The sequence below is a fragment of the Gavia stellata genome, chromosome Z (assembly GCF_030936135.1).
Source record: "Gavia stellata isolate bGavSte3 chromosome Z, bGavSte3.hap2, whole genome shotgun sequence".
Taxonomy (NCBI): domain Eukaryota; kingdom Metazoa; phylum Chordata; class Aves; order Gaviiformes; family Gaviidae; genus Gavia; species Gavia stellata.
This window is the reverse complement of record NC_082637.1, coordinates 33376118-33395814: the sequence shown is the minus strand read 5'-3', so window position 1 is coordinate 33395814 and position 19697 is coordinate 33376118. Positions and strand designations below refer to the sequence as shown.

The window sequence follows — 19697 nt, the reverse complement described above, 5'->3', positions numbered from 1 at the left end:
TAAAAAAAAAAATCTTCTGTGGGGACAAAAATTGTGTGGAAATTGAAAGAAATCAGATTCATTCAGAGATGCAAACCATTTAAGAACACCTTTTGAGCTGTTAGTAACACACATAGCGATACAACTCAAGTGAATCATTTCAAAACCACAAGTAAAATTTGCATGGCCTGCATGATGGTCCCAAGCAGTTCATTTCTTCCTCATTCCTTTAAAAAGTCCCATTTAATTTCCTCTTGAGGGAGGAGCTGCCACACACTCTGCCTTAGCTACTGTCAGTAAAGCAGTATGCAAAGTGTGAGCCAGAACCTGAACCCTCACACTCCTTTGCTCAGCAGATCTCGCCTAGGTTATGCTGGTGAGCTCAGCCAGGCTTAGCTCCAGAGGAGTGTAATGAAAGTTAGCAAAACTCAGGAAAATTAGCTGGTAACTGTTATGAAAGTTAATTGAGTCTAGTGTATGGTAAGATAGGATAAGGTACTAGGACTTGGTTTCCTAAATGGAAATGCTGGGGTATTCTAAGACCTCTCTATGAGGTAGACAGGCAAAATGGATATTTTTAGAATAATCTCAAGAAAGAAGCAAAATCATTCTCTGAATGTTACATTAAAAAATTGTATAAGATATGTAAAGATGCATAAGAATGAAACCGTTTTCTGACTGGACAAATAGTAATTATTAATCTAAAGGATAAATCCTAATAGATCACACTAATTAATTTTGCACATATTAATCATATTAATTGTCTGATAATACCTACTCTAATAGTTAATAGGTCATATTTCATTTCCATTAACATAAAATGGACTCGCAGCTGTTGTAACCCTGGGAGGATTCAGTACAAGTGATGTAAAAGTGATGGCTTGATGCTGTAGTGGCAGTATGGAGCTTCTGACTTGTGCTTTGTTGCTGGTCTACTTGTGGAAAATGGATATGGTGTTGGTGAACTGCCCCATCTAGGTTTATCTGTGTCATTAGTTTTTTATAATTTACAGCAACCTGGCATAGGGAGCTGTTGATTGTTACCAGGATTAAGCGAAGGGCATGAGTTGCAAACCATAGTTGCATATACATGTTGACGAAACAATTTTAAGTCTCTAATGTTACAGAAGGTAAAACAGTATGTGATTATTTGTGACTTCTCAGTATAAGATGACCTTTCATATAGCCACTAACATAGCGCCATAAGCAGGTACCATCTGTTATATATTTTGTATTTACCCAGGTGTATGTATACCTCAACCATAGAGATAAAAGTGAGTAGTAGAGCCTTGAGTCTTCCTACTGGTGAAGGATGAAGGAGTGTGGGACAAGCTTCAGTAATTCCATCCTGGAACATGAAGGAAGCAGGAAATAAATAAACAGTGATTCTAGGACCATATAGTTATGTGTATAAATAAGAGATCATGAAAATTTCAAATATGACTGAATTGCTCTCTTATTCATGACTCAAGGAAATAAAAATCAAGTCTCTTTATGTTGGCCCTGGATGATATGCAGTTGGTTCCCTGGGCAACACTGGTATCGTGTTGGCCTGCCATCGAAATGAAAGAATAGAAAAAACATTATTTTTCTTCTGGAAAACTTCTTCAGGAACATTTGGAGTTTATTTAGTAAACAGGACATAGAATTGTCTGAACATGTGCACTTAGTAATAGAGAAAGACAAAAATATTTATTCCCCTTCATCCCAATGTTTTTGAGTTTTCTGACTTTTTTTTTCATTCTCTATTATTCTAGAATCCCTTACTTGCCAAACTGAGTGAAAAGAGAAAAAGTTGGATAGCATATTTTTGCCTTTCTGAAGAGAAAGCCTTGGATTTGAAAAGCTTGTGGTTTAAATTCCTGATGGAAATTTCAGATGCATAAATACAAAATGCTTTATATAATACATTATGATATGTCCCAAAGTTATCATTTTCTTTCAAAAGCAAAATATTTCCAGAGTAAACTATGGGAGCATATGGTTTGTAATCATTATAAATACCACAAGTACATAGTCCTTAGCTAAAAGTTGCCTTTTCTTTTTTTCTATTTCTCTTTTGAAGTCTATTGATCCTGGTCAGCAGTTCACATGGGAACACTCTAACCTGGAAGTAAACAAACCAAAGAATAGATATGCAAATGTAATTGCATATGACCATTCTCGTGTTCTACTCTCAGCAATAGAAGGTAAGGAGACCTTTAAACTTAAATTAATTAAATCCTAAAATCCAGTATAATTTTACCTCCTGATATCTTTGTGTAGTAATATAAAGAAGTGTTAATTAAATTACTTCCAGTAAATTCCTATCATGACAATCCTTTTCTGATGTTTGTTCTCAGTAATTCATTATGAAAATGCACTAAAATTGACACAGGGTCACATATAGCACTGACTGCATCAGGTCCCTGTGTGTATGCCAAGGTGTTATCTAGAGTAAATTATCATTGCTGTTTATTTATACTAATTCTAAAAAGCAAATATAGCAGTATCCATGCATGAATTGAGGTTTTTGTTGATCAATGACATTATCAACTTATCTGATTACTGAGTTTCAGTTGCCAAATCCTTAATGGGGGAAAAAAAAATCAATTCAACTCTATGTTCTCAGGGAGAATTTTGAGAACTGTCTGTTAAAACTTCCCTTTTTTATTTCCATTTACAAGCTGAATGTTAAACAAGAGTGCTTAAACAAGTGCCCACATGCAGACATTGTTGGAATCTCCGTATTTCAGTGCCAAAAGATTGGCAGAGGGATATAATGAGAGGTCTTCATTATATCTTTCTTTATCAAAAAGCTTCCAAAAACTTGACCATTTTAGAGTTTTAACTTAAGCAAACTGTCCAAGGTGATCAGCCCTGGGTATTGTGTCTCTTTTACCAAGTGCTAAAGCAATAGGGAGCACTGGTTTTCACTCAGAGGATTTCTTTTTGTACCAGTTCTGCCTTACCATTAACCTGCTTCCTGGGATGAACACAGATTTTCAGTCCATTCTGTATTGTTGACATTCAGGTATTAATGATGGCCAGAATATAATCAAGTATGTATTTAAGTGAAACAATTTAAATGAAAATAAAATTCACCTTAAGAAACTCTGACAGGGCTTGCGTATGATACACAGGATATAGGGAACTATATTCAAGGTCATAATCATTTCAGTGCTAATGTGCTACAAGATAAACTGCAAGGTGTTTTAATTTACAGTTATAAACAGCTTCTTTCTTATCTTTGGCTACTCCAGACCTGAAGACACTGGATACAGGAGAGACAATATTTATAGGTGTAATCTATTTTAATATTAGCTGCTTGGTGAAGAAAAAGGCAATCCCACTAACTGAAGTTTAGACCTTCCCTTATTTATTGCAGCTGCATACTGTGGGCTTTGATAACACAGATAAGAGCTTCTCAAATGTATTAGAAAATGTAAATTATTGCCTTGAAGAATTTGCATATGATAATCTGCTTATGTTTGTTCCACCCTTGAGGCTCATATAGCAGTTCTGACAAGATTTTTTGTGACATCACTTAAAATTTTTCTCACTACCTTGTAGAAGATTACAGCTGTATAGAAACCTGCTGCTACCTGGTAGAACTACCTGTCTCAACACTGAAGAGAGGGTGTTTTAATTAGCATTGTATGTGATGTAATTCAAGAAAAATGTCCCTTTCTGTGTCACTGGTCCAGATGAGAGAACTAAGTACATGGTCAGGAAAGGCCAGTAACAGCAATTGGACAGCCGTTCTTTATTGTTATATAAAGTTCTTTGGAACAAAATGTTTAACTCAGAAATAAGTCTGTTTGCCAGAAGACTCAAGTTTTTTACAGGATTTTGTTTGGAAAAAGAGTTGTGTTGACACACGGAAACAAACTTCACAACTCACAAAGAGTTATAAAGCAGGCATGTTTATTGCGGCACCGGGTGCAAGGGGATTTCTCCTCAAAGCTTGCACACCGGGTTAAAATCATGACAGGTATTTAAAACAGTTAACAAAGTTAGTTACGCGTACTGGTTCTACCCCTTAATTAACTATCGGTTAATACTTTTCTTACTTCATCTTAAAGTTATATTTCTCTTTTAATTCACCACGCATGCTCAGAGAGTAGGGGGCTTAACTGGGTTGGGGGCTTTTCTAGCTAGGAGGTGTGTTCTTTAGCATTATAATGATATTATAATGAGACAAGGGGACTATTTTGGCATTCCATTCTATGTTTCTAAGATTCGTCCTTGTGTTAATCGTCATTGCTAGTTAGCAGAGAGTTAGTGAAGACAGTCTTTATCTCTAATATGTTTAAGTGCCAGGTGCAGTTGTTATGAAGCATCTTCTTTACATTCTTCTAATTCTTCTTACTTGCTTTTAACACTTATTTTTCAAGATGTCCTGTAACAGTGTAATGGGGAAAAGAAGGAGAGGAAAAAATCTAATTGCAAATAAATCTATTTGTTAGTTTCTAAGTTAGACATTTGGGCTTAAAAAGTTCTGCCAGGTTCTCCTTCATGTAAATGACCCATGAAATTTGGTTCCCTTAAAGAAAATTAACATATTCAGAGAATGGGAAGAAAATTTAAGAGGAAAATTATAGTCAAAGTAATTAGAAGTATCAAATTACACAGTACATTAGACTACTTTTTTAAATAATAGATAGTAAAAATATGAAAAAAACCCTACCTTGTACCTGTAAGAAAGGACTGAGTATATTAAGGAGCAGGGACAACATACAGTTACACTGCAATGTTTGATTCCCTTTTTTAGAGTAAGAAATACCACAATGAGGCTAAAATTTCTAACCCTGTAATAGTCAGTGACCCTAAAAAAAGAAAAATATTATAGCCCTTTGAAATGTCAGTGTTAGATGTAAAACCACAAATGGGATTTTGACCCATTTTATGATTTGCATATTTTTAAGTATTTTCTCAGTCATCATTTTATGGTGAAAAAAGCAACAAAAATCAAATACTAAATGTCTTTTTATGCTATGATAATTTGTCCTGAAAACAGTAATAAATTAGTATTTAATTACCCTTTCAAATTTTTTCCCCCTGGAATTTTACATGATCGTGTTTCTGAATTTTTGTGTGTCTACCTTCATAAGTTTAATACATTGGTCTTAGCATCTGGTAGTAAGTGCTTCTCTTTCAAGTTTTAAGTAAATATTTGTACAATGAAAATATGCAGTCTGGCTAGCATTTTAATCAGTTGACAGTTGTGTTTGTTTTCATGCTACCAGGGAAATAAATACTTTTAGTAGTTTTTAAAAAAAAAATCTCCCTTACCTGTATTACTATACACGTTGATCAGAACCTAGATTTGGACTACATTACATTTTATTAACAACTATATGGAGAATATTTGATTGGATTTTACATATAGGTCTTACCTGCAATTCTTTGGCAGCCATGAGAAGAGAAATATTGTCAGTGAGGTTTGACTAATAACTGTGCTTTTTCTAAGATGAAGAGCTCCATTCTACACCTAGACACTTGGTCCCTGTATAAGAGCAAATATATGAACAAGAAATTAAGCATCTGTCAAACTGTAATCCTACACTGATGGTCACTTTGCCTTTTGATGGTGTTGCACAAACGTGAAATGCTATAATTGCTGCTTTATAATGGGCGCAAGGCTGGTTTTGTTCAGTTGCCCTTCTCTAACTGTAGCCAATACAAAGCAATTCCTAGAAAGTCTTAAGAAGCATGTAGTAGAGACTTGAAATTAGTTCTTTCCACCCATTGATAGTATCAAGTTGTTTAAAATTGCATTAGCCCTGAAACACAAGGCTTAGTAGTGCTTTCAAAGTGTTTATTTTGGTACCTTTTATAACTCTTGTCACACATGTTCAAACCTGGTTTTGAATTCCTGCTACGTTCTTGGCCTCTGTAATTGCACATAGCACGGAGTTACACAACATAATTGCTCACTTTGCAAGAAATACTTTTTATGTTATTAAACTCACCACTGTTTAAATTGTATTACATTAGATGTTCCTTTGGAAGGAAAACTCAGATTAGTTGTGGTAATTTGAATTTCCACCTGAAAGAAAATACTACTTTGCAAAATTTTGTTCCCATGTTCTTGAAATCTGATGGCTCATGTTGTGCTGTCTTTGGATGTGTCTGAGAGGGACACTTGGAATTTTACAGTATAATGACAGAATTTTATAATGTGGTGAAGTTTATTGTATGCATCTAAATGGATTTGAGGGCAGAATTTACTGATTAAAAGAGAAATAGATAAAGTTAAAACAGCTAGGTCTGTGATATTAAACCTCTAAGAAGTAAATAAAATACTGGGAAAAAAATGATTAAATATTCTGCACTTTAAAAGATCTTGCCAGTTCTTCTAGGAGACATCCAAGACTAAAAGTCTGCCATATGTGGTATGGATTTGCATAATGCTAGTGATTAAAAAAAAAATTAAAAATAATATATATCATATTTCAGCAGTGTAGTTTTTGTTTGATGGGAAATTTAGTGGCTTTAAAATGGTGCTAAAGGTAGAAGTCTCTGACTGTAACATAAATGGTCAAGAAAGAAAAAGGCAGGAATCTGCTAATATTCTTATTTGTCTGATTGCCAGTTGTCAGTAAATTATCGTCAAGTATGTAGGTCATCATCTTTAGATTTAGAAAGTATTCTGGTCAATATAAATTCTTGAACATCTACTGAACAGTCATGGACTATACAAATTATTTGCACTCTCTCACATTGCATTTATGTTGCATTCTGCTAACAATATATAATTACACACTTAAAGTAATTGTATGCCCCTTCCCTCTGCAAGCCTGGAGTGCCTTAAAAACAACAAAAGTATTTCAGTGATGAGGTAACGGTGTACAGAAAGATCAGTGAAGTAGAATTCATGGTGTAGAAGTCTCTATGAAATAGACTTCATAGAGTAGACTTCATGGTGGCTGTCTCAACAGCAATGCCGAGACAAGTGGTAGACATATAATAATTTTGGCCTATGGATCTACTAACTGCTGGTATATTTGTAACTTAACAACAAAAATGGTGTCATTCTTGATAGCCTTGAAATCAGCTCAGAACAATTCTAACCTTTTCCTGTATACATACCCACACTGTCCCCTGGGGAAAGCTTCAGCAAAACATCCAGTGGTTTTGTTCTTGAATGGGTAATGAAGATTTGGCACCTCACAATTTACTGTGCACACTCATATTGAAACTGTTTTTTGCAGTAATTATCAAACCAGAAATCATTTAATTTCATATTAGTAGAGGCACTCATCGGCCCTTTTAGTGCATCATTTAGAGGTATAAATGAGTATTTCTATCCAAAATAAGACTCCTTTGATAGATAACTTTGGTGTTACTCAGTCTTAAAGAGTTGGACAATCACTAAAGTTTCAGACAGCTGTAAAGTAATCACAGTATGATGACTCCATGTTGGATTTCGAGATCTGCTTTGCACTATTATGCAACATAGTGTATCTCAATGTATTGTGGCCAGTATGCTGGTATAATGCTGTTATCTGTGTCTCTGAGGAACAGCACTGAAAAATCTGTTTACTTGCATTCTGTACCCTTTCTTAACACTAGCCAACTTCTAAAACAAAACAAAACAAAACAAAAGAAAACAAATCCAATCTTCCTGTTTCTTAACAGAGCTCCTCCTGTTTCCCAGCCTGTTTTTCTGCTACTCACCTTTCAAGTTTCTCATCTTGCATGCAGATCTTCTACAGCTCCTAGTTTTTAGTTTCCATCCCTACATTTTACCTGTTTCAGATTTTTCTCACCTTTTTCTTTTCCTTTCAAATATTTGTCTTCTGTCCTTTACACAATCCTTTTATTTGTCCTGCTTAATTCTGCATCTTCTGCCCACCCCTTTTTCACAGAATCACTAAGGTTGGAAAAGACCTGTAAGATCATCAAGGCCAACCATCAACCAACACCACCATGCCCACTAAACCATGTCCCACAATGCCTCGTCCACACGTTCCTTGAACACCTCCAGGGAGGGTGACTCCACCACTTCCCTGGGCAGCTTATTTGACATTGCCTTCTTTATAATTCTCTATAATTCTTTTCACTTTGAGACTCCATATCTTTTATCCTTTCCCTCTTCAAAAGACTCTCCTAATCCTAATAGTCCATCCACAATCCAGCAATCTATAGGTTTTATTTTTCTGTCATTTCTTTTTCCTTCTTACCTTACATTGTTAGGATGATGCATAATGAATTTTCCTCAGCGTTTATAAGAAGCCTTCGTTTTACCAGTGTTCATTACCACAATATCTTCACTGGTCTTATGCTGCTTCATTTTTCAGTGAGTTCTTACAGTACAGATTTGTGCTTAGACCATTTGAATTTGATAATCTCCTTAATTATATAGATTTTATATTACAAAATCTTCCACATAAACAGTTGTTACTGGCACCTAGTAGCTGCCTTAGTTCATTTTTGCTCTGACGTAGTTCAAAACATCAGTCATTGATTTAAACCAATAGTATAGCTTCATCAGCATTTTGAATTCATCATTGCATTTTTCCAACTTGTTTACAAGCATGACAGACTTTAATCCTATTACTTCACACTCTTTTTATGACTAACAGCACATCTCTTAGGGAAGCAGCACAGAAACAAAAGTTTATGGTTTAATTTGTTTTAAATAGAAAGGCTGTTAAGTACTTAGCCTTTGTAAAGGCTTGAAATAATTTCATTATTTGATTTCAGTTTGTGAATAAAATGTGAAGTCTAATTAAAGCTATTTAAGATTATAACTGCCTTCAGTGAATAATTCTGAGGTCTACTTTATTTGCCTTGTGGATCTGAGTCTATGTTGCAGCAAGCTTAACTGTCATGTCAGTTCATGACCACAGTCTCAGCATAAATCGGGACCTATAGAGGTCATTTGTTTTAATCTTTTGCTCTTTAATTACGGCATTGGCTAATTTTGTTTCATTGCTTACTCACTCTTACTCTGTAAAATCTGGCCTGCTTTGTTCTCTTGAGATACTTGAAAATGGGATCTATTATGCTCAACTGCTCGTCTGATTCTTCCCCCATTGTGCTCGATTCCTGTGTGGAAGAATAAGGAGATTGCAGACTCCGGTCATTCATCACCATAGTTGAAAAGGCTACTAGAAAGTAATTATGGTAGAATTACAATCTGGAAGCTTAGTCTTTACCTGACTTCTTGTGCAGAAACTATGTCTCTGCCTTCATGAATCTTGTAAAAGTCAGGTTATACAGCGTGGATTACCCTAAATTTACACTTCAGGTATGCCATCCTAAATCTGCAGTAAACAGCACTGATGCCAATAGACTTAGTTAAGGTTCATATCAGTATTACTGAAGGCAGAATTTGGTTGCTTTGTCCCCTTTGTGACCCATGTTTTTACAGAACAACTGACCTGCCTTAACTATTAAACCCAAATTTAAGTAATGATAGCAGTTGCTGCTGTACTTGTGGGTATGTTGCCTTCAAGCTATGGCAGCGAACAAAGGTTTGCAGGATTTCGTTGTACTGCAGTCAAACTAGTTGTCATTTGATTGTTTTTGCACTATTAGACTTGACAGAGAATTGTTCAGCTTTCTCAGCTCAGAATGAGTTTATGGCCAGAAAAGTCATTGCAGAAAGTGACATTTTAATATTGAGATTTATTTGCCTTTGATAATTGTTTCTGCTTGGTCAGTGTAGATATTTACAGATGTTCAGGTTTTGTACATGTTATTTTTAAACTGCACACACTTCATTAGGCCTCTTATGATAAGGCAGCTTGCCTCAAGGGCTTTAAGTTTATGCGTTGTGGGGACATAGCTGATGAAGCAAAAACTGGTGTGGCAAAGTGTGAGACAGAAAGTGAGAGTGGGAAAATGGTATTACAGAATACAAAAGGATTTTGGAACAGCATGTGAAACTGAGGTCATGCATGAAAACAGTGATGAAAAGAGACTCAGTGTGAGAAATGGGTATGATGCTTGAAGGGACTGTGAGAATGCATGGAAAACAAAGAAAACACCTAATGGATACTGTGGGTGAGAGACAATGGAGCTGAGCATTGTGAATCCTAATGTTCTCTTGATCTCAGTAGAGATATAACCCTATAGAGTACTGTATTCTGCTAGAGATAACCCTTGATGAAAATCTTCTCACAGTGCACTGTTAGAGCAGCACCTAGTTTTCCCCAAAACTGACTTGGTTAAATCACTAACAGTTGCTCAGGTCCTGTGGTAAATGGACTTTTCCTGTCCATGTCCCAGCCACATCCTTTTCATGCACCATGAGGCTGAGTTGCCTTGTAAAAGGATTTTTCTGGCTAAAGAACATAGAGGATTTTTTGTGTCCTTTTTATAAAAGGCAAGTGGAGAAATAGAGTGGAAATTTCCACTTTAACCTAGCAGGGAAGAAATTCTCTTTGCAAATACCAGTAATTGTTAATCTAAATTCTTTCTTACTTGCATCTGTGATCAAGGAAGGTATAATCTGGAAGCTTTTCTTCATTCTAATTTAAAGAATTAGAATTTATTTAATTTAGAAGTTATTTATTTTAAAATTATTTATCAATAAATTTAATACAAGTTAGTAAGTAGAAAGAGTCTTTATAATTTTAGACATTCTGGATTTTTTTACATCAGGTACTAGGATTGGCTGCTAAGATTTGTAAAGATGATTTTTTAGAGCACAGTTTGCAATACTTCTCATGCTTAATTTTCACGCTGAGTTGGTGCAGTATCAGCTCCAGAGGACAGCTTTCCCAGAAGATCATTTAACCACTTTACAAAGTGTTGTTTTTCTTTTTCATTTTTTCCTCAGGCTTTTATTTATAACATATGCTTCAAAGAATGATACCAGGCACCATAATATAATTCTAATTTATGCAGAAAACATTTCTTACCAGCTTTCTTAGTTCCTTCTGTAATAATACCCAGTTGGTGTAGATTTCTCCTGTTGGCTTCATTTTTCTTTCTCATCTGTTTTGTGCAAAAATGTTTTATTATCTTGATAAAGGAAGAAAATATGGCATTATGTCTAGCAATTGTATTTTCTAAGTCATTAATTCCAATATCCACAATAAGAAGTGTCATATAAAAATGTTTCAAGTCTACAAGAGTGAGGCTTTTGAATTCCAGTTTCTGCATTTCATGGGCAGAAATCATACTTTTCAACTGTAGACTATGCAGGTTTTAAAGGGGTTTTATTTTGTTTTATTTTTCTCCCAGAACAGACTTTCAATCAGTTCTAATCAGAGTCAAACAGACTTCCTGTGTCCATCCATGCATCTTTCCTGAGGAGTGCCATTTGCTGCCTCTTGTGCCCATGAAGTTACAAACTCCTTCCCTGAAATATTTTGTCAGGTTTTTTCCTTTAATTGTACAGAAAGTCAAATCAAATGAAAAATTTGTGCTTAAATATAATTTGAACATATAAAACAAGAAAATCTATTAAGCTTTCTTGGGCATAAAGGCAAAATTTTATGCCAGACTACAGCTGCAGTAAGGAATAATCTGAATCATTTCAAGATTATATTGGTCTTAATTAGTGTCACAGTTAATCAGTGGGTTTGTTCATGACTAAGTAAGTAGTGGAATGAAACACTAAGCTTACCCAGAATGAGTGGAGGAACTCTTAAAATTATCTCTAAAACAAAAATGTTAAAGAGGTACCTCTACTTTCCATTCAAATTCAAATTATTTTGGAAGGCATTTTCAGATGTATGCCACTGGTTGTCACGAAAGACAGGAGTGTCCAGCCACAGTAATTCCTGGTTTGGGATCGCCAGCAGGCGATAATACATCAGAATAGATTTGGAGGTTCGATTTCTGACAGAAAGCTTGAAAGCAATTTCTTTAAACATACTTGATAACTTATTGTTTTTCATAGCCAAAGAAGTTCAACTCTGTTGCTTTGTGGAGTGAAAATAGTCAGAGCTTTAGAATAAGCCAGGGAGCTTGTATCACCTTGACTGTCTTTTGGAACGGTTTGTGGAACCTGCACTGTATCCTGGGGTTGTAGACTTGGGCATGGCAGATTGGCTGTTTAAACATATCATTCATTTCTGCTCAAAGAAGTAACTTCTGTTAATTACCTTAACAAACCTTTTGTATCATTTTATTATGATGCACAGTATTTCAGCTAACTCTTCTGGGGAAGTCTTCCATGTTCAACACTGCAGTAATGTGGGAAACACTGCTTTGCCATCCCACCAGCACTGAGATCTCACATGAGTATCTTTTCATCCTTAAGCCATCAGTTAAAAAACCAGCAGTCACATCGAAACTGGTGCCTGCTGTGCTTTGCCTTCCAACATGCACGTAGTCTGAGTTAAAAGCTGGGCACTGCACTGCTGAATCCAGGAGGGATGGGATTGAGACCCGTATGTACATATTTGCACCTTTTTGTGAGCATGGCTGCCTTATTAGTCCAGACTAGTAACATGATCTTCACAACAGCCAATACTCCTCCTTGAACTTGGCAGGCAGCATGTTATGGTCCAGCTCTCAGTACAGACATGGCACTGCATACCCTCAGTTAAATAGATTCCAGTTAGGGGTTGGCTCACTTCAGTGTGGCTCAAAGCATGGACATGTGTTTGGTAGACACACCCAAAGTCCCTCTGTAAGTCTTGTCCAAAATACCTGAGCCTCGAGCAATTGACAGTGTAGGTCCAATGTGCCCAGAGGTCTTGGATTCCGTCTTCTTTTCAAGTGCTTAATTTTCATTCAGACTTGCAGAGGTCTTTATTTCATGCACACACCATATAGCAGATTCCACTGTTCCTTAAACCTGACTTATATAATGTGTTTTGTTAAAATAAAGCTCATCGTTAGCTTCCCATTTAATGGAAAGAATGAATGTAACAGTAATATTAATAGTCTGACAACATCAACCGTTTTCCTATATTTAAAAGAAATGCAAGGAGCTCAACGAGAGTGTTAAATGGAGCCTATTCAGGGCATCTGATGGAGAAGTTTCCCTGTCTGGCCCAGGCAGAGGCTGCCATATTGGTGGGTGACTGCAGGCAGTGTCAGACCAGCTTTTAAATGCTGCTGTTGCCACTGCCAGGTCTCTCCATCTGCTACAGATTTTCAGGCTTCTTTTATACTTCCTTATCAGACTGAGTCCTCTGTTTCAAAAGAATGTTTATTCCCAGAGAGGCCATCATAGCACTCAGCTCCACAAATGGCATACATTCATTTGCAAGTACCCGCATACTACTTGGCATGCAGCAAGCTGAGATTCACTGATCCTGCTGTGCCACAGGATCTTTTAGCCCTCGTACAATAGGACAGCACAGAAGTGCTGCCCTGTATTTTCAATATCTTCTCTCTTTGCAGGTATACCAGGCAGTGACTATATCAATGCCAACTACATAGATGGATACAGAAAGCAGAATGCTTATATAGCAACGCAAGGGGCATTGCCGGAAACCTTTGGTGACTTCTGGAGAATGATGTGGGAGCAACGGGGTGCAACTGTCGTCATGATGACAAAACTAGAGGAGAGGTCTAGGGTAAGAAAAGCATATACAATGTTAATAATATTATACCTGAGTAATCACTTACATAAGATATTTGGTTTTTTCATCTATGTTTGTCTGTCTCCTGTATATGCACAAGAACTGGTGTTTTTTTACGTTGCCACCAGTTAAAAGTGTCCATGCTATTAAAATCACTTACATAGGAAATGTTAGTTCCGCTGCGAAATTACCAAGTCACGCCACTTATTTTGTAGGGTTTTTTATACTCTGAAAAACTTGAAATCTCTTGAGCCACAGGGATTTTTTTTTTTTTTTTAATTTTTTTGTTTGGTTTTTTTGGGTTTTTTTTGTTTCAATCATACTGGAAATAGGAGGTGATTGAAAATGTTACTTCCTCTGTAGTATCAAGAATACGATTGTATTATCCTGTTATGAGGAAGTTACTGTATGTCAACAGCATTCAATTTTCAGTTTTATATGGTATAAACATCACTTAAGATTGGTAAGGATTTGGATTTGCTTAAGAAACTTAATTTTTTTTTAGCACATGCTGGGTGCTAGGAAAACTCTGTAACGTCATATGCAGTAATAGAATACAAAATTATCTGTGATATTTCAAATTCAATTTTACAAGGAAAAGTAAAATTAGGAAAGTAAAGGACTAAAACATACTTCTAATGATAGAAGTGTTGTCATAAAAGACATGCTATATGTGAAGGGAAATCAAAAGTAATAATACTTTTTTGTTATATAATAAAGAAAGTGATGAAAAGAGTAGTAACAGACCACTGTGTGTTGCATGAAGATTTACTAGCAGGTCCGTATTTGATGGCATTCATCAGTTCTAATGGTGGATGTTATTTGGGGCAGGGGAGGGAGGAGTGAAAGGAATAAAAAATAAAAGAAGAAGAGAAAGATGCTGAGAAAAAGAAAAGGGAAAAACCCTTCTCAGTGACCAATCAGAAAGAGAAGTGAGTGTCCAGCCCTCAGCACCCTCTCCAGTAGAGCAGGTGGTTCCCCCATCATACTTTTCCCACAATAACTGTGTATTTTATGTGAAGACGTAGTCAAACTCCTCATGGATTGTTCCTGCGTATGATGGTGTTATCATTGCTGGGAACACACGTTGACTGGGGAAGATGCTATGCAGCTGGTTCATTGAGCCTTCTGCAAACACGTTCATGAGTCCTGTAGTGTAAACCAGAAGCTACAACCAAATGTAGAAATCAGGAAAGGGGAGAAAGAAAGGGTGATTCTAACATCAGTGGCAATCACTTACCTTGGGAACCTGCCGTAACAACACTATCAGGGTTTGCAAGTCTAAGTCCAGGAGATGAATAACAAACAAGAGTGTCACAGGAAAAATATTGCCACAGGTATTCTGGGGTACGATGTCATGGGAGTTTGTGTGAAGTGGTAGGGAGCTGCAAGTGGGAGGCAGGCTGCAGGATTGCAGGTGGAAGGCCCTCAGCAATACCAAAAGCTAAGGTACCTAAGGCGCTGTGCAACATGTGTTAAAAAATGCCATAAATACAGAGGATCAAGAAGAGTTCAAAACGACAGAAAGAGACTAGGGAGGAGAAGCGGAGATTTGTCATCCAGAAAAGCTTTTAAATCTGTAAAAAGTATCTTATGGAGGAACTGGATAATAGTTGATATTTCAGTAACTCATGGATGAACTCCATTTCAAAATGAAAATCTTTTTTGCATATGTAAGCTTGGAACAGGGAGGAATGCACCGTAAAGCCTAATGCTGTACATTGTTGGCATTGATGGTTTTTTCGCATGCTTGGATACATATAATTGCAATGATTACATAACTTGTTGAACCTCTTGGCAACAGTCATTCCTTTCTGGAGACTTATCGAAGTACATATATATTTATCCTTTTACCATTTCATCACTTTTTAAAAATAGAGTAGGTTTCTTGCAGTTCAAGCAGTGTATAGCACTCTAATTATAGAATCACTTTCCGCATATAAATTCAATATACATTAACACCACTGCCTGTACGTACCTGATGGCAATTAGTACATAGCAGAGGGTAATTTTATCAGAAATTTTCATTTTATCTTGAGTCTACAGGCCTTGTTTAGTCTAGGCACTGACAGTTCTTTGGAATTAAGCAAATGAAATTTTGCTCATTTCTTCACTAATTACTTCCTATATAATGAAGTTGTTGCTAAATAGTATCAGTGCTAAGAAAAAATCTGATCCTAATAAGCAGCCCGTTGCAGAAGGTGCACTTAAATACTTGAGAGTTTATCTTAATACTGCAGGCCACAGACACCCACTGTCTAGAAAGATGTTTCGATGTAACTAAATGAAATTCTACTCATTCTTTCCAATAATTGCTTAGCAGAGTTTTAAGCTAACTCTAGCCTTTGCTGACTGCACCTAAAAAGCCACTGATCAGAATAGTAATCACCTCCAGATTAGCATTCAGAAGCAATACATACCCTGAGTGTAATGAGAGACCAGACAATCTAGTCAATGGATTGTCTGTACATTCAATGCTTATGATTGCATATTTTTTTGTGCATAATTCTGTGTTCATCAGTCAAGTGAGTTTGATGCCCCCAATGCAGAGCATTAGATACCAGCTATCCAGTATGTAATTCAGCTCCAATCTTAGAGTCTGCAGCTCTGTGACTATGGCATACCAGTTACCTCTTCTAATACAGTACCTACATGTAACATATTTAATGGTATTGATGGCGAGGCAGGAGTGGGAATCCCTGTGTGGGAAAAGAATATAATAACAACATTTCATTTTTATTTTTTCTCATGGTGTCATTTTCATATAGCATATCCTTATAGCAGGAGACCAAATGAAATTTCAAACATGAAATACAAACACTGTTACATTCCGTTAGAGATTAAGGTCTTCGCTAATTTTGTTTCACTTTTTCCTTTGATTCTTTTTTGATTGCTTTTGTGTCTTGGCAGCCTGATCGTTATTCCTGCTGCAAGGCAAGATCATTTCTCTTGGGGACTTCATCTACTTTCCATCTCCATGTCGTCATTTCTGTTTAGCTTGCTTTTTTCATTATGTAGTCCTGCAGCTTGATATCAGCCTTTTTAACCTGGACTGCACAGATAAAGATGAGGATTTTAATTGCATCTGCAGAAACAAAGTTGGTTCATTAGCATGTGTTAGATGTCTGAGTAACTTCAGCTTTGAGAATGTACATATTTTTCAGCTTTGAGAATGTACGTATTTTACAGCTGACTACATCAAATGAAGATGTTATAGTGAATTCATTATTCATTTGTTTGCCTAAAAGGAAGCTGCAGGAAAAGAGAAGCTCTTTCACTTACAACCTTTCACACTTTGTTGGTTTCATATGAAATGTCATCACCTGAATCTCGCTTGACCTAAACCAGACTAGAGAGAGAAAGTCAGTCCTATCATTCAGCTACCATGCACATAATTTACATCAAAAAGGATTATACACACTGTCAGCACATGGAACAGTGTTGGTAGCATATTTGTCACATACGCGAGTTTAACCTAAATGAAATAAAAGAATTATTTTGAAGGTTGCAAATTAGAGATTAAAAAAAGTAGTTGTGTGTTACATTAAGGAAAGCTGTAAAGCAAGTAAAGCATTGATGTGTGATACATCTCTTCTGCACTCCTCTGTCTTCCCCTCCACCCCCAGCAGTGAAGATTTTCCTTTTTTTTTGTTTAGATCCTCTGAATTAATTGAATCTTCTGAGAACTTGTGTTCTGTAGTGAATGGTGTGAAAGATCAGTTGAAGATCGAGAATCTCACTTTATGACAAAAGATAATATTGCCTTAAACAGGAAACATTTAGTCCTGCCTCCTGTTTCAGGGTACGATACTGTTGTGGATTGTCCACTTGAAAGAAAATTCAATCCTTTCTTTATTTGCTATGTAATTCCTTATTTTGAATACAATTACTATGTTGTTTTGGAACTGATAGAAAGTACTTATCTCCCTCCTTAACCTCATTGGCAATATTTTCTATGTTCGGACCATAGTGCCTAGGGTTAGAATTTTCTGTCAAAAAACACCAGTCAGGTCAAAGCTAAATGACCATATAATGACCCTAGCAATTATTCAAATATGAGCCAGATTCTGAACTTCTATACTGATGAGGAAGATGATGATGATGATGTTTTCATACTGATACTATCAGCTTCATTCAAATTTGCTAATGACTAAGTGTATATATGAGGAAACTATATTTGTGGCATTCTGTTAGCCTGATCCAGACACTCATTTGACTGTCAGGAAGTGGATATCATCATCAATATTATAAGCCAAGAATATATAAAAATATAAGCATAGAACAATCATCTTGGTTTGTCAAAGTTTAACATCTTGAATCTTGAGTTTTCACTGGGAAGGGGAAGGTAGAAACACACCCAGTAGAAAAGCCATGTATCCTGTCTCAGATTTTGTTCCACAATATTGAAATAGGTGGGACTCTTTGCATGGGTCCTGTATCAGTTCCATAAGAACATCAAAGGATAGTTAGAAGTCCCTGGACTTAGCTTCTCTCAACTGGTCACTGATACCTGAGAGAGTCAGGAGAGCTGGAACTGTCCTGAGAAAAGCCAGGTGGACTTTTCCTGAGGTTGCTCTAATGCTAAATAGGTACTTCTGTTGTTCCAAGTGTCATGCAACAGGTGTGCATCTCCCCAGATGAGAACACTCCATCTGAGTCTTTCAACTGATTTTTTATAGATTTATAGACTATCCCTATATTTCTAACACTGTGTTAGAAAAATGGAGACTGGGTGACAGTAGAAATATCAAATAGATGAAGATGTGTGTCTTGAAGGTGGAAATTGGAGTAAAATAATTTTTGGGGTTTTGTTTTGTTTGGTGGGTTTGGTTTTTTGGTTTTTTTTTTTGAAGGAGTGGGACATACTGAATGAAATCAGGGAAGCTTTTTTCAGATTCATGTAGTACAAAAAACAAAAACATTTGAATAAGCACAGTGGAAAATTTAATTGTACCTTGGGACTCTTTAGTAAGAATAGATTTGAAACAAACTTATGGCCACCAAATATTTCTAAGTCTTGCTATAGGCACTGAAAATGTAAGGGCAGGTCAGGGAAGAACCCTAAATTCTTCTACTCCAAATGCAAAAATTGCTAATATTTTTAATGAATCTTCATTTGTTGATGGCAGGGTAGGGACTGATATCTGATGTAGCTGACCTCATAGCTAAGACAAAGCAATAGTACATGCACAACAGTAAGTAATAAGCAAAGAAAGCTAAGAACATTGTTTTCTTGTCTATATGAAATGCATGAAGATCTTTCAGACAAACACAGGCTGTGCAGCAGAGTTTTGTCTGATTGTAATTAAGGTAGTTTTCCATTTGTTGTGTAGGGCTTCAGCAGCAAATTTCAGATCTTTCCTCGTAAGCATGTTTTGACAGGTAATACTGGAGCTATTACCTGTCAAAATACTGGATCAAAAATAAATGACAATAAGACATCTTCACTAATGTGAGTAGAAAAATCATCAATACATGCATTTGACAATTCATTACAGATTATATCAATATGCTCCCAAGTGCACCTGTATTCTACTGTATTTAGACAAAATGTAATTGATTTGTGCATAAAAGCTGCACTGATGTTTTGTATTGGGCAGCACAGGTATGTAATTTTTCTTTTTTTAAAGTCGTAAAGTACATATTTAAACACAGAAAAATATAAATAAAAACTTAAGCTATGTTTTGCAGCAACTAGAAAAATATGTATGCCTTTTTCTGGTAAGAGGCAAGTTAACATCGCTCCCAGCAGATATATAGGAGATAAGACATGTTGCAGATGGGATTCTTTCATACTGAATTGTATTGTTTTACTAAAGAAGAATTAAATGTGCAATTTTGTCATTGCTCATTCCCTGATTTTAATGGCAAACCAATAACTTTTGTATCAATAATGTACTATCATAATTTTATTTCACTTCTTTAGCACTCTCAGAATGCTAAGATATGAGTCAGAAGAAGAATGAATGAGAGAGCTGGTAAAAAAAAAAATAGAAAAATCCAAAGACAAGTAGACCATGTGTTCACCAGATTTACAAAAATAAAAATAAAAATGTGTAGGTTTGTACTGAGTTTTTTTCACTGTAACAGAATGTGATGGCCACAGACCAAGAATTCATACACCATTGTATGAGCTGGAGTCATCACTTAGCATGTCAGAATTGTGAAACTCGACCATGTGGCTGTTCATTATGAAAGGATTCTCAGAGGCACAGGGGCACAAACGTGCTCAACTCTCAC

General features: G+C 36.1%; 1 protein-coding gene across 3 annotated transcripts in view; it reads left to right on the top strand.

Moving 5' to 3' along the window:
- PTPRD (protein tyrosine phosphatase receptor type D) overlaps positions 1-19697 on the top strand; it is a 284032-nt gene that overhangs the window by 221483 nt on the left and 42852 nt on the right. For all 3 annotated transcript variants that reach the window (XM_059833662.1, XM_059833663.1, XM_059833664.1), the window contains 2 exons: positions 2045-2168; positions 13276-13451. In XM_059833662.1, coding sequence (XP_059689645.1) covers positions 2045-2168; positions 13276-13451 — 300 coding nt within the window. The remainder of the gene's footprint in view (positions 1-2044; positions 2169-13275; positions 13452-19697) is intronic.